This window comes from Ruditapes philippinarum, unplaced genomic scaffold (assembly GCF_026571515.1).
Source record: "Ruditapes philippinarum isolate M1 unplaced genomic scaffold, ASM2657151v2 ctg5618_1_1_1_1, whole genome shotgun sequence".
Lineage (NCBI taxonomy): Eukaryota > Metazoa > Mollusca > Bivalvia > Venerida > Veneridae > Ruditapes > Ruditapes philippinarum.
The window spans coordinates 34,330-50,043 of record NW_026861082.1 but is presented as its reverse complement, the minus strand read 5'-3'; the positions used below and the strand labels follow the sequence as shown (position 1 = coordinate 50,043).

Below are 15,714 nucleotides of genomic sequence, written 5' to 3'. Positions count from 1 at the left end.
ACGTAGAATCCTGGATAATTATAAGCAGTCATGGTATGCAGAAATAAATAATTCTCCGCGATTACAAAGCTATAGTTTATTTAAACACACTTTTGAACGCGAGACATATATTGATTGTATACAAGATAGAAAATATATGACAACTTTATCAAAATTTCGGGTATCTGCACATAAGCTATTTATAGAATCCGGACGATATACGAATATTCCGCGAGAGCAACGGTTATGTAAGTCCTGTAACATGAATAGAGTTGAAACAGAGTTTCACTTCTTGATGGTGTGTCCTAGATATAGAGAGCTTAGAAACAAGTTTTTAAAGGGATATTTCTGTAGGTGGCCGACAATTAATAAATTTGAATCTTTATTAAATTCTAAATCGAAAATAGAGCTAAACAACCTTTCGAAGTTTTTATATTTTGCAAATAATGAGAGAATATCTTGATGATGTAGTATCAATTAATATCATATTAACATCTTGGTGTAGTGTCAATATCATATTTAAGACATTATGTGCAACCTGCTATTTCCTAAGTATTTTAAGACCTTTCAGGAAATAGTGTTTATATTATATTTTCATTCCATGTCAGATCTCATTTTCATGAATGTATATATATGTTTTGTTTTGCTATAAACATTGTAATAATGTTTTATTTGCAATAAAGTTATTTGTATTTGTTTATATTGTTGTTTTATTTCTTTAATCTCGCTATGCGCCCACGCAGGGCGAAGTTTTATTTCTTTAACTTCGCCCCTCGCCCTCGCTAATGAGCATGTTTTCGCTCCGCGCCCCCGGTCATTTTAACTAATTTTCGCTTGGCGAGGCTTCGGGGCGAAAACACGAATGACACAAATCAGCCACCATACATTACTGTTATTCATATCCATAAAGACAACGGCAATCAATTTATTGATACTTGGCCATCGGTCCATAGCAACAAGCTGTACATAATAATACATATTCATAGCCTATATAGAGCATAATTAACTGTTAGTAGCAACCTTACATTGCCATAGTGATAAATATAATGTCTAGTAATATAGTTCGGAGAGTAAAATAATTAAAGGAGCGTGTATGTTACATAACTTAGCAATTTTTTATTCAACTCAACTTAAGTATTTTTTACTACAGGCAAAAACATGCATAAATACATTTTACGTACATATATTTAACTATGGCAACATTTACTCCTTTTGCAACATCGCTATACCTTAAACATAAATCGACACGTAGAAGACGTCATACTTAAAAAAAATCTCACTTTAATTCACCTCAGTTGTATCATGATTCAAATAAAACATCTTCATTAATGAACATTAATGAGTCATAAATTATGCATATTATTATGTTTTGTGATTGACAACAAAAAGAAAAACATAATCCAAAAGTAAGAACAAGATTTTCTTCACGTATTTTTAACTTTTCTGCCCTTGAAATGACATCAAATAAGTAAATAGTTCTGATTCTCTGATTCAAAGACAGATAACTCAAAAGGTGAAATCGATGACACCCTGCTTTATTTCGCTTGAAATATATCTGCCATCATATTCCAACAACATGCCAAGTTTTAAAAATACACCATTGAACAGTTTATATTCTGCTTACATGTATTTATGGAAACTCCCGAAAAAGTCTGTCAGCTAAAATAAGCTTATGACATTTGTTTTTGCCTCAATTTATACACTCTTTCAAGCAAGAGCTTTTTCTCATCTAGGTAAAAATATTAACTGTCTACTAGCTAGAGGGACTTCAAAAACCTTTAAAATGTATTCCCTCAACTTCTAGAAAATGCTATTTTATAAATACACAGCAACGGTTGTCCTTAAAGACACAGACAATCAACGACGTTATTGGCAATTATTACTGATTCACTTCTAAAATCACAATGGCCTGCACTGCATAAGGACCATTGCGTACCTCGAAGGATTGTCATTTCTACAACAATTTATATAAATCAATAAATATCGTTTTGCAGACGCAAGCAATCAAACGCTTAAAATAATACTAATATATTTCTACCATCTAACAATTTTCATTAGTTGCAAGTACTTGATAAAAAATGAAAAGAAAAAAAAAAACACAATCCCCTGTTTAACGATTAATTCTCAGTATTATTTTATAATGGATATACATGAATATTAAGGTTTGGTAGCAGCCAGTTTGCATGCATGTTCTCGCTCTTGTTTCTGATAGTTTAGGTTTAGTTCATACAATTTATTTTTGTTCGATTGTGTTGTAAGCTATAAGCTTATTGAAACACTCTCGAATCCGTTCCTGGAACCAACCAGTAATAATTATCAATGAATGTATCGTTTCTTGCTCAAGAAAACAAAAGCTTGCCTATGACAGGGTTTGAACCTAATCGTTAAACAAGCCTTACATTACTAGTCTGAAGCGTTAATTAACCACTCGGCCACGCTGTCAGTCAAATACAGTTAAACATGTGCAAGTTGAGCTTCTATTATCTATACCACTAAAGAGTTATGTAATGGATGCCGTTTGACCTTCATCAAGTATTGAAAAAGTCCTTGTGATACTTGTATTGATAAAATAAAGTCGTCTACATGGTCGTTTGGTTTATAAAAAGAAAATAGAAATCGCGCAATGTGTAAAAATGATTATGGTTCAGATAAAGCCTTGAACAGTATAAAATGATATTTGAATACACCCATTTAAAGCACCTCAAACCAAACGATGTATACGTACAATTTGTCAATCTTAATCAATGCTTAAACCAAGCTACAAAAAACAAGTACATGGATAAATTCAAAAGTAAGCTCGTAGGAATTCGATGACGGACTTGAAGAATCTTCAATACCAAGTATATTTCTAAATCTTTTTCTGTGTTCGTATTTTTATTTAATTTCTTCGATTCGCAATGACTCGCAAAGATGAAATCGATGTTGATCAAAAGAGTCACACTATCAAAATGTGATACTTTCAAACGCGTTTATAAGGGTTCTCTTACAGTAGAATCTATAAAAATCACAGACTACGTTGTTATAATTCAAAATCATTTCTTGTTTCCTGTAACTTGCTCATGTGTAGCATTGAATGCATATATTAAATTGTTAAGGTCTAATGACTGTTCCATAATAAATGCTGATGGTAGAATTCCTTCAGTACATAATAGATCATAGATTTTTTTCTACTCTTGTAGTTATATGTTTTTCGTATCACGACTGATTCGAAATATAATTTGTAAAAAAAAGGCAAAATAAAATATGGAAAATCCGGGTATCGATCCCGGTACCTCTCACATGCAAAGCGAGCGCTCTACCACTTGAGCTAATTCTCCATATACATATCCATAGCTGCACGTAAAAATCGTAAAGGTACTTGGACGATGAATAAAGTAGAACAATTCCAATATTATCTCTTTCACTGCAAGGGCCAAATAATTATGGTAATTATTTGCATACTATATAAAGATACGTAATTGATAAAAACATACACTCGTTATTTAACAATATTTGTAATAACATGTACAAAGCACATACTAATATCTGTCATTCAAAGGCACATTTTACCTCAGAAATAATTACAATTTTCATTTTGTAAAAAGGGCAAAGATGTGTTTTTAAAATGTTGTAATAATGGATTGAGGTGATGTGAGATGCTAATCACCTGTACAAAAAAGTGTTGAATTTGAAACAATTCATGATTTAGGTAACAAAATTTTAAAACAATGTTTTTTTACTCCCATACTAATTTTTAAATATTACTGTACTTATTGCGAAAATGAAAAGAAACGAAAGATGGCTCAGAAATATGACCAATGAATAACTTTTGGGCACTGTAACAGGGCACAAAAGATACAAAGCTTTCGAAAAAATAGAAAATTTTAGATATAATGGGCCTTTAAGTATATATAGTTGTTTAGAAAATGATATATGTGTGTTATAGAAGGCTGACCCTATCTTATATCAATGTACTGCAATTTGCTTTATGTATTATAGAATAGTGACCATATTTTAAATACGTGCTGCAGTTGCATAAGGCGCTTCTTTTGTGAATGTTTATCATAGCAAAGTGGTGAAAATAATGACGAGTCACTTCGTAGAACGACCTAATTAAGACTAAAGATCGTCTTTGTTAAGCGATGTATGATTGAACATATTACATTAGATGGTCTTCGGAGGAAACCTTTTATTACCCAAATGAAATAGCTAATCCCAGGCGAACCAGATCCAGGGACTTTTCCGAACAACTGTTGTGACACTTGACCACGTTATATATTATCTCTCCTATATATATTGTTCTATTGCGTTAGTAACTCAGTAGATTATAAAAGAAGAAATACGATACGAGTTTCATTCTTTCTTGAATTATGCTAGAAACATCATAATGCCAAGTCTTAAATACGTTATTAACATTTTCACAATATCAAACGTACATGTTATTCTTCGAATTAATTTCGAAAATTTTAATATTCATGATAAAATAAATAAATGTATTTAATATAATTACCATCATGATAAGTTGTCTTTCAATTCTAAACAACAAAGATTATATAGCATTTGATATTATATAGCATTTTGTTTGTGTCTTTTATTGCTGTTGCTGTTGTTTGTTTGTTTGTTTCTTTGTTGGTTTGTTTGTTTTGTTGTTATTGTTTTTTTTTTTGTTATTGCTGCTGCTGCTATTTTTGTTATTGTTGTTATTTGTCGTCGTCTTTGTCGTTGTTGTTGTTGTTATTGTTATTGTTGTTGCTGTTTTCCTTTTTGCCTTACAGGTTTTATTCTCTTTAGTGTCAATTATTTTCAGTTATTTTCCGACTTCTCTTTATAATTCAAACATATGTTCAGCAGTGCTTAAAAACGTTGAACGGGAAGTAACTGTAATATTTCTACCACCTCGATTCATTTTCGAGTTGTCGGGATTCGTAATACATGTATGTTATGTCTACACTCATTGATAACCTCGTGATTTTGGGTTATCTTAATCAGGTTAAAAATGATGGTAGCACATTTCCATTGCTGATAAAAGTTCACTTTGACACAAGTGATAAAGTCATCTCAACAAACTTTAAACAATAACTGATGACGTTAACATATATAAATGTTGGTGAATTGATATGATTATATTTAGGGCTGTTTAATAAGGACGCAAGGTGAAGAGTTCAAAATATTTTATTGAATGAATTCGGTGTCACAACAATTCATTGTTTACACAATAATGAAATAAAACATGAAATACTTTTATCTTGTGTTATATTGTGTTACCGCTTATGTATAATACTTATATGAAACAATACCCGACATCTTTCTAAAACTATTTCAAAATTAGATTTGAAAACCATATACAATTTATTGACAGATAAGATTAATGATCTTGAAACATTTCCGTCACGTTCATAGTCTATAACCTGTAGTCTTGCAAGGAAAAGAACAACGTGTCACTTATATGCAGCTTTTTCAATATTGCCGTTTTAGGCGTTACTCAGGGCACGGACTTGGTTTATACAGAATTTATTTTAGGTCGATTGTTGAGGAAGCTAAAAGCTTATAGCCGCACTTTCGAATCCGTTCCTGGAACCAACCAGTACTGAGAAATAAGTGTAAAGTTTCTTGCTCAAGGAAACAACTCATGCGGCTAGCGATCATTAGATTACTAGTCCGACGCGTTGGCCATGCCGCCACTCAAGGGGACACTATTTTTTTAGGGGGGTTATATTTTAGTATTGTTAGTTTGACAAATATGAAATTTAAATTTGTATCTAAATCTTATTTTACCATTTAAGCAATATTAAGCTAAACTTAGGATTTCAACTGTTTTCAGATTTAAAAATGACATGCATAAATATATTTTCACTTGAACATTCTCTTTTAACCGAGTCATTTTTGTCATAAATACAATGAAACTACCTATTAAGTGAACTGTAATATTCCTGAATCATATTTTGATAATAGCATCAGTTTTTATATTTATGATCTGACAATGTATATTCACAGCATATATCCAGTAACGCAGGAATGTCCAAATAACGCAATGTGACGCCAAATCAGTGAAACGCTATGGCCAAAACGGGTTTCAACCTCGTTAATGGTCTCAGACACATTTTGGTGCAAATTTAGTAGTGGATATTGAATGAAAGTAGGGTTCGATACTGAATTTATTGAACGAGTTGAATAAATTTATGTATTATGCGAGCATGATATTTTATTCATCGAGAATTTAACAGTCAATTTATCACATTCCAAAAAAAGAAAGAGTGTTTAAATCGGACTCCCAAACAAAATTTACCCATATTTCAGACTGCTTTTTTCGCGGGTGCGCGATGATGTAGTTTTTATCCTACCATTGTTATTGATCTCCCAATTCCTATCTCACCAAGAAGTCCCCTAAGGTCATTTTAAAATGTCTGTAAATGACGTCATAAAACCACGTGATTTCAATGTACTTGTATATAAACATGAGTCAATATTTGTTTTAGGTCAAAGAGCACACTTTGCGGTTTGACAGTAAAATGTCCTTGGTCGATAGCAATATGTTACGCATAAGTAAGACAGATTTGATCATTAAGCTTTTATTTTATAAAGACAAAACAGCATTTTATAAATAAATAAAATTATTTTACCATTCTTATTGTTTCATAAACCTTTTAGACAGTATTGCTTTAAATCTGATCAAAGGCTGTTCAAAAAAAAGGATAAATTTGAAAGGAAACTCCCACGTCAACACTAATGTTCGTATATGAAACGTTAAAAAAGCATTTAGTACAATGAATCACTACATAAATAAGAATAACCCAACTAAGAAAGCTGCTCATACAGATTCAACCAACATGCAGCCTTCTTACTGGTGGTTTCAAGCTAATTATTAAACTAAATCTGCAATTATTGTGATCCTTTGATCAATTAAGGATATATCAAAAGGTAAAACTACTAAGTGTTTTTTGTTGGTTTTTTTTTTATTTTTTTGTTGTTTTTTTTTTTGTTTTTGTTTTTTAAGAAAATCGATTTTACGGTATATCTTGTATCATTGCTTCGAAAGCACACTGTTTATTATTAATCTATTTAGCTATTGACTTCAACGGGAAAGGGTGTTTATTATTTGATTTCGACTCTTGCGACACTTCATAATTTGACCCACAGTACATAGCTTATTGACCGAAATCTTGATATAATGGCCTTGAAAAAAAACACTATATTTTGTTACTACATGTATTTATAGTAACATAGATAATCGGTCTTATTACATAGCAATTCTTTTGCCCTCCCCAAAGGGTAATACAATAAATTTATGACAAAAAATAAACTTAAGATAGTGTTATAGCAAACGACAAATGCTATATCATATCATAAGCACATAATCATTTAGCCCCCCAAAAATATAATGATTATATTTTATTACGTTATAGTGTTTAAATGGTCACTTTATCCGTTTTAGCGAACGGGGTCATAAAGTATCCATGCCGTTCAAAACTCTGTGTAGCTTTAAAAGACCTCCCTGACTTTGCTCTCAACTTTGTGACCAGTTTCAATATTTAGATAGTATCAAAATAACTACTTGAAGATGAGATATTTGAATGGATGCTTCTGATTTTAAGGCATCGAAATATTAGTACAAAAATGTCCCGATATCTATATAACACATTCGAGCTTGCTAAACGTTATGTTGATGGTACATGTAAGTATGATGAATGTACTTCTAAGAATGATTTTCCTTCGTCTAATATAAATTGCTTGTTACATATAGAAGAGACATATTGGCTGAGTAATGTTGCCATTCCATTATTTCTCTGGAACATACTTAGACATACCGAGTCTGGGATAGTCACTTGTAAGTTCTGTTTCCGTCAGCTTCTCTGAAAGAAGGTCTCTACAGTTTGCATAGTTATGATAGGCAGAATAAAGGACTGTATATTCAACCTTGCATGATCTTAAAAAATATGACAACAACAAAAACAGTTCAAGCAACAATATGTTTATCGTCGATCAATGGTTGATAACTCCAAAAACGAAAACGTCGATTCCAAAATACACTTATTTTCGCTTTTATTGTTTCTTACATTATATATCAAGATTCTGTAAAGTTTAAAGAATGGAAAGTCTGTAATACAATAAATTACTCTGTTGATAGTATTTAGTACCTTAAACGACAACAAACCACGAAATACTTATATATTGATGTTGTTTGTATGTGGGAGATACATGATCCGATATAAAATAATTATGTACATGTATAGAAGATGATAAAATGTTCCAAAACAAAATATCATTTTTCGTCATATGAATGATTATACGAAAAGCCCGTAGAACTATAGCAGCATTTTTAAGAAATATTTAAAAAGATTAGGGAAATGATACATTCCTATTGTTTGTATCAATATACATTCCTATTTTTTGTATCAATATTTGAAATTCTTATGTCCATTGTGCCATTTGTAGACAACGCCACTGTGAAAGTATTCTTTTACATTTCTTCTGCCTGAAAACTGTAACAAACGTCCTTAGGAGGTATGTATATGACAAACACGATAACCATTAAAATATTACATTTATTAGAATATATAATATCAATACGGGTACACACATGACATTTACACGAACGGCAAAACAGTTTCAATATAATTTCTTTTCTTCTTGTCAACATATATACATGTACAATCAGTGATCATTATATAAATACAAGCATTTTATACTGGTGTGAAATAACAAGAAATAATTAAATTAAATTAAATTAAATTATAGATTTATAATAAAACTGCACGTTTGTAACTTTCGTCGATTTTCGTCAGAGTTTCATAACGTTTTATACAATTGTAAAATTATGAATTGATTTACATATTTACACACAAGGAGTGCCTGTTTTATAAATTCTTGTATAAGCAAGATCTAGGACGGTTAATATGGTCGCGTCTAAACGGTTGCGCAACCGTTTATACATGGCATGTCAGAAAGCTTTAATACTACATATTTCCTCTGTTTTAGGATCATACATTAAATTACTTTACGACGGTCGTGTATTTGGAATATTTTATTCTCGTATATATACGTCTTGACTATCCAATGAAATTGACGTTACAAATGTACAGTATCATTACTAATGTATTGGTAATTTCTTGTTTAAATTCACTAGTTCTGTACATGAACTTGTATTTCAAAATTTCTATCATAACTCACTCATTCAATAACTTTAAACATGTTATAGAGTTTAGAAATAAGTAATTGCACACAACAGTATATATAGAATAAGGATATTGAATGAGTATAGGTTAAATACTGGATATATTTAACGAGGTGAATGAAATTATATTAGGCGAGCTTCTGGCAATGCTTTTACGTGATGTCAACTTAAGGTGTTTTTTTTTTCAGTTACTCTTTTAAATAACTATTGAATAACAGTACAACAATTGTTACAATAGCATCCTAGAAATGAATCAAACGCGGTAACTACTTGAGGAATCAATCAAACGCGATACTTTAAGAAGATATACACAAATTGTGAAAGAGTATATCAATGCATGTCATATGTGTTACTATATTCAATGAATTTTATGAGGTAGAATGGTAAGTATCATCATAAGTGTTGCCTTATACCTTGGCTAGTTAAGTGAATGGAAGATTAAATAGTATCCATCCTTTATCGAGTAAAGTGAATGGTAGATAAAACTGTTCATCCTACAATGAGTTAAGTGAATGGAAGATGACATGAATAAAAGTTCTACCTAATGTTAAGAAAATGGAATATAAAGTATAGATGCCCTACATAGAGTGATACAAAATATGTGCACTATATCAAAATATGTAAATGAAGGGAAAAACATACGTCTTATATTGATTTAAGTAAAGACATTTAGTCGCCCTCATATCGAGTTTAGCGAATGGAAGAATTGATGAAAACTTTATAATTTTCATCGAATTACGAAAAGAATGCGTTTCTCTACGATTAATTAAGAGAAAGAATGGGATATGAAAATAGTTGCCCTGCAAAATGTTTCTTCACATTAAGGTAAACAAAAGTGCACTACATCTTGTTATGTGAATTAAAGATGAAAAAAGTAGTTGCCTGACATGGAATAGAAAATTTCTGAGATACAAATACATAGATGATTTACACCGGGGTAACTGAATTGAAGATGTTGTTGTTAACTCTGCAGTTAGACAATAAGTGGTGATGAAATACGTTTAATTGGCAAATACACAATAGTTAGTTAAAGTATTACACAATCTATTTATTGTGTTAGCAAAGTTATGATGTTTATAATGATTTAAGTATATATAAATCGCTTTGAAACCAATATCAGAATCGAAAGTCATAAGAAAAGAGCAGCTACACACAATATATATTTACGCTCTTTCATTCGAGGTGTTAATTGAAAGGCCAAATGAAATGAATTTATTCTTATTTCACGAATTTCAAAGCTTTTTATTTTTGGAGTACTTTTAAAGTTTCCAAAAAGTTACTCATTGTTCAATTATCTGAACCATCTTTTCCTTCGGTTTGGTTTTAGCATTAAGTACGGTTATAGTGATTTAGTTTTTTGTATGGAAGTCCAAATACAATATAGTTTACCTTTTTGCTTCTTTTATGGCAAAATAATTTCACATTCAGCCATTGCGACTTTCCTCGGGTAACATGCATCTAATATGCTCTATAGGTTTAAAGAAATCATGTGTGTCCTTTCTTGAGAAGAAAAAAAAAACTCGTTTCTGAAAAATAATGTGCTTTAAATGATGATGATGATGAACATGACGATGATTGTTCAGAAAATATCACAGAATTTGCAACTCATAGTTTTGATTGAACATCATCTCTTTGCGGTTGAATAATAGATTTGTGGATAGATTCTTCCAATCTTTCCAGACAGAGCTTTTCTGTACAACTCGTCCTGTTTTGGTAGAATCTGATCATGGGCTGGAGCATAGTTTCCGTAAACTTTCTTCACTGTCATAGACATGGATGCTATCTGTTCCAAGCACATTGTCAGCTCGGACAATCTTTTATCATTTTGCACATTGAGCAAACTGGCCGTGGTAAGTTCCAGTTCTTTTCTTAGACCAATGATTAGAGAGTTTTCTTCGTCAATGCGTATCCTGAGTTTTTCCTCCAGTTCCTCGATGTTCCTTTGCAGTATGCCCATTTGTATCTCTGTATTTGTCTTTTCAACTTTCAGCTCCCTGTTCTCTTTTACAGCCTTTTCATAATTTTGCAATGTTTCGTTATGTTTCTCTGATTTCATAACCAGAACATCATTTTCTTTCCTCAAAGAATTCAATTCATATTCTGTATTCTTAAGATCTAATCCGTTCGCATAAAAATTTTCGCTGATATGCAGTATTTCAGCCTCCTGCGAAGACCTGTGGCAATTTAATTGACGATGCGTGGCGTCCATAGTGACTAATTTATCTTTCAGTTCTCTGAGTTCCGTTGATTGTGCTTGGATACGGTGTACGGCTTCGGTCAATTGTTTTTTCAGGTTTGTATTTTCTCTTTCCAATTCTTTTTGATTGCCGGATTTAACATTATCTCCAAATTCTTCATCAGTCTGCATTCCTACAATTACATTAACAGATAGATAAAATGTAATGACTAATTGTATATATACACCCATTAATCAATAAGAAAACTCTACATTTTAAGCCGTATGAAGTTTTCCTGAAGAAAAAAAAATAAGGTAATTTCTTTCCAAAAAAAATAAACACCTATAAATATTGCTTTAAGATGTGTAGGTTGTTCCGATTTAACCATAACCATTTGTTATGCATAAAAATCTTTAAAAATGAAATTAAATTTATCCGTTTAAGCTTCATTCTGCTAAGATAAGAATTTTCATAGAATCGTCAAGTTCCTAATAAGTAGATAATATATTTAAGGGTGTAAACTCTAATGAAAGTCTTATGCATGTCATTTAAATTTGACGAAGATAACATTGTTACCAATGTCACAGCAGTAAGTGCGTGACTTGCTTCTTCGGCAATCTACTTGTCTGTCTTCTTGTGATTTTGAATCAGCAATTTTTTCAATGTCCGTCTCTATCTCGTCATTAAAGCTCTCACCATCACAACATGGTATTACGAGTCTGTAGCTGCAAGGAGACCTCTTAAATTTTATAAATGCCTCGACAATCTGTTTTATGCGAAAAGCAAGCTCGTGAAGTTGGGTTGGTGAGTAACGATGGAAATCAGCTCCGCTAACCCCCACTTCTACCAAACTATTGCAGATAACTAAAAATGGTTAAAAGCTAACTGTTAGAATAAGGTTTGTTTGTATCTTGTCATTGCTAGATAATTGAAAATCTACATGTAGATAAAATTTAATTTTCACAAAAAAAACAGAGTCGTTAACATAATCACAATTGCAAGTTGGATTTAAAAATACTACGAATTTTGTTACGATAATTTAGTTTTAATAACTGATGTTGTACATTTTTTCGCAAAGTATTTTCTTGAATGACTTAACGAAGTAAATCTGTTGAATTAAAATAAGTAAATTAGCAATAAGAAAATCTTTTACTAGTTTTATTACTATTATTTATTTTTTATTAATTTTCATTTTAGATTCAAAGACTGTATCTCTGCATGCATTAAAAAAGTTCATGGTCTTATTGAAAGTGGTATAATGTCCGTATTAGTGTAAAGGTGGGTCAAACAGGTCAAACTAAAAAACATAAGAGATTCTACTAAAGTGGTTTCCAATTTTATAGTTTACTTTTTTTGTACAATATGTAACTCACGTGGAGGCGGAAAATCTATCCATTCCCTTCAAAATGTATCGTCAATGTTTTATTGAGGGTGGGGTAGTATTTTATATTTAATGGCAGCCTTAGCATTTTCCATCATCATTTGTTGGTCAAAAAGTATTGTTATAGTATAGTCAATATTTTTATATACATGTAAAAGCAAATGTAGTTCAACTTAAATAGCAAAGTGTCCCATTAACTTATCAAAACCACTATTTACTAATTGATACAAATTAAATCTCAGATACCGTTAACGCGTGTCAGCAATTTATCACACTGACTTTACATTGTTCTACAACCTGATATGATAAGATAGACCAAATAAGAAAATAATAAAATGTCTCGGTTTTTCATGAATAAGGATTATTTTTACATTGATCACGTAAAATGAACATAATATTTCTATGAAAATCTCAATATATATCAAATTCTTTGTTAAACCTTATGAAAATCTTAAAATATATCAAATTCTTTGTAAAACTTATGAAAATCTCATTATATATCAAATTCTTTGTAAAACTTATGAAAATTTCAAAATATATCAGTTTTTTTTGGTAAACATCAGTTTTTTTGGTAACATTTTTTATAGATATTTTTGGAGAAAATTAACATGTTAATGAGGAAATACTTTTTTCTGCGAATAATAGTAAACCACTTCATTTGAAAAAAATAATTAGGTTATATTTTTATTTGCTGAAGTAAAGCATTTTAAATATCAATATGAAATAAATATGAGTCCGTTTTCATTTTTGTGACCAATTTCGAACGTGTATAAGACAAGTTCGGGAGAAAAAGAATGCAAGAAAAGTAAAAGAAACTAAAATGGTTATTCATTACCACAGCTCCGTATCAATAAGAGAAAATGGGTTCCTTAAATACGTTTTCGGGAGTTTTCATACAGACATATAGGCAAAATTAAAAATGTTAAATAGAATTTCTGAAAACTTGGCATGTTCTTTAAGTATGATAATAAAAATATTTCAAGCGAAATATAGTGCAAAACGGCAAAATTGAAAATGCTTCATGGTCGGTTTGATTTACACGAAAAAAAGTGTTGTTTTGTTTTTAGAAAAAAAAAACATCCAAAGTAATGTGAAACATACCTAAGTCTGTTAAAGGTGGATCAAAGTGTAGCACATTATTTTGGCTTTGGGCGAACTTGTAGACCATGGCAATAAGCGAGTCGTTTCTTAGAACTGCCATTATCATTTGAAGATAGAGTAGGTCGTTCATTGTGATGAACTTTCTTGCTTGCAGAAGATCATAGACCTTGATAGTTGAAACAAAATCATCCATACCTTGAGAATAAGCGAATGTTACAAAAGATAACGTATGAGATATGTGCATTTTGTCCCAAATATAACATAATTAAAGCTGTATTAATTATGTTTTCCTTGAGATATATAGTCAGTTATAGATTTACCTGATAATTCTCCGTGTTCAATATAGTACATCGGGTTTGGCCTATATTCACTTTCGATCGATTTTCATTAAGTACATCTTTTTGGTATACAAAGATAACGATATGCAATTAACCAGTTCAAAAATGTAGAAATTTGTATCTTTTTACTAATTTGTTACACAGTTAGATGCTATATGAAAATGTGCCATCAATTGTTTGACTTTTAGATTTGTGGGTGTCACTTTTAATCCAGCAGTAATTGTGTTAATTTAAAATATTGGTGGAAATCATATTTACTAAGATGTTATGTGTTAACTTCGCAATCAATCTTTTGATAGTTTTGCTAATATGTTATTTCCATAATTCTCACCATATGATGTGGTTTGTTATAAATTTTGTTAACTGTATGTATATTGGTGGTACCGGTTTGACATAGGGCATATGCAGGGATTTTTATTCTCATCCATGAATACTTAACAAAATGACCTTATTTCCTATGTCATTTGTTTTCTACGATAGTATATCTTCATGTGTTACCTTCTTTTAATTAAGATATCATTATTAATATAATTGCAGATTTCGCAAAATAAAATGATTTTACCTTCCATGAGGAACTTGATTATAGCCAATTCTTCGTCAGTTGTCTCTTTTGACAGTTGCACCAGAAGTAAGTTTAGGTTCCACCGGTCATAAGGCTGTCTCGGCATAATTGGCCAATTTGTTCCTGTGTGCGCACGTATCTGCAATTTTGAGATGGGATCATTTTCATCTCTTGTTTCATCTGTAACTTCGATATACCGTTCTTTAACAAATGTTTGATCAGTTTCTGAGGTTTCTCCAGTATTAATTTCTTTACAAAATGTTTCTTCAGTTCCGGAACATTTAAGATTGTCAAAGGAGAAAGTAAGATAACTACAACTATCTATCGCGGCGTCTAATTCAACGTTTGCTTCTTTATCCACTTCGATATTAAAAGAATTTTGCATCATCAGTGATCGTGGTGTCTTCTATTTAACTGTATTATCTGAAAAAGGGCATGAGTACAAATCAACTGTTTTGTTAGATTATCCCTTTTATAATCCAGTCATATAAATCAATCCTATAAAAGTGAATTGCTAAATCAATTTATGCACATACGCAGCTCTGCGTTCTTTGCGGTTTCAAATTGTTATTAAGGTGAACTACGATTTACAACAATCTAAATGGGAAATGTGTTTTTTCCCATGACGTAAACCGAATAAATATGTGGGCCATGGGAACCAAGGATGTTTAGGTCGTAAATTATACCGTTGTTACGTTGGGCTTGATTTTTATAATCGTTGGTAGTATTATCGGATTTTTAATGACAGAAGTTCAATTTTAAGCTCATGAGTAACTTTGAAACGGTTCACATCTTCATGAATTATACATATGATTTGTAATATCTTTTACGTAAACATGATACAAAATATGAAGTCAAATGAAAGTGTTATGTATAACATTTTCGGCACTAATTATAAGACTGACAATAACTTAATTTTGTATGTATCGAGTCCTAAAAGTGTTAATTTGTATTTCGTTTGTTATCCAAAGGAAAAATTAAATCCCACAAGCACCTCAAATACAATAATTACTGTATTAGTATTT

The 15,714-nt window shown here is 31.0% G+C and overlaps 1 protein-coding gene and 1 non-coding gene across 2 annotated transcripts; both read right to left on the bottom strand.

Moving 5' to 3' along the window:
- Positions 1-3,223: 3,223 nt before the first annotated feature.
- Trnaa-ugc (transfer RNA alanine (anticodon UGC)) lies at positions 3,224-3,296 on the bottom strand. The gene has a single exon. It is a non-coding gene; the product is annotated as a tRNA-Ala (tRNA).
- A 5,087-nt stretch (positions 3,297-8,383) lies between these two features.
- Positions 8,384-15,074, bottom strand: LOC132714437 (uncharacterized). The gene is made up of 4 exons (XM_060697325.1): positions 14,690-15,074; positions 13,790-13,984; positions 11,884-12,171; positions 8,384-11,500 (listed from the first exon to the last, which is right to left on the bottom strand). Exons 1-4 carry the CDS (start codon positions 15,072-15,074, stop codon positions 10,755-10,757), a joined length of 1,614 nt encoding a protein of 537 aa, XP_060553308.1. The 3' UTR covers positions 8,384-10,754.
- Between the last annotated feature and the right edge of the window lie 640 nt (positions 15,075-15,714).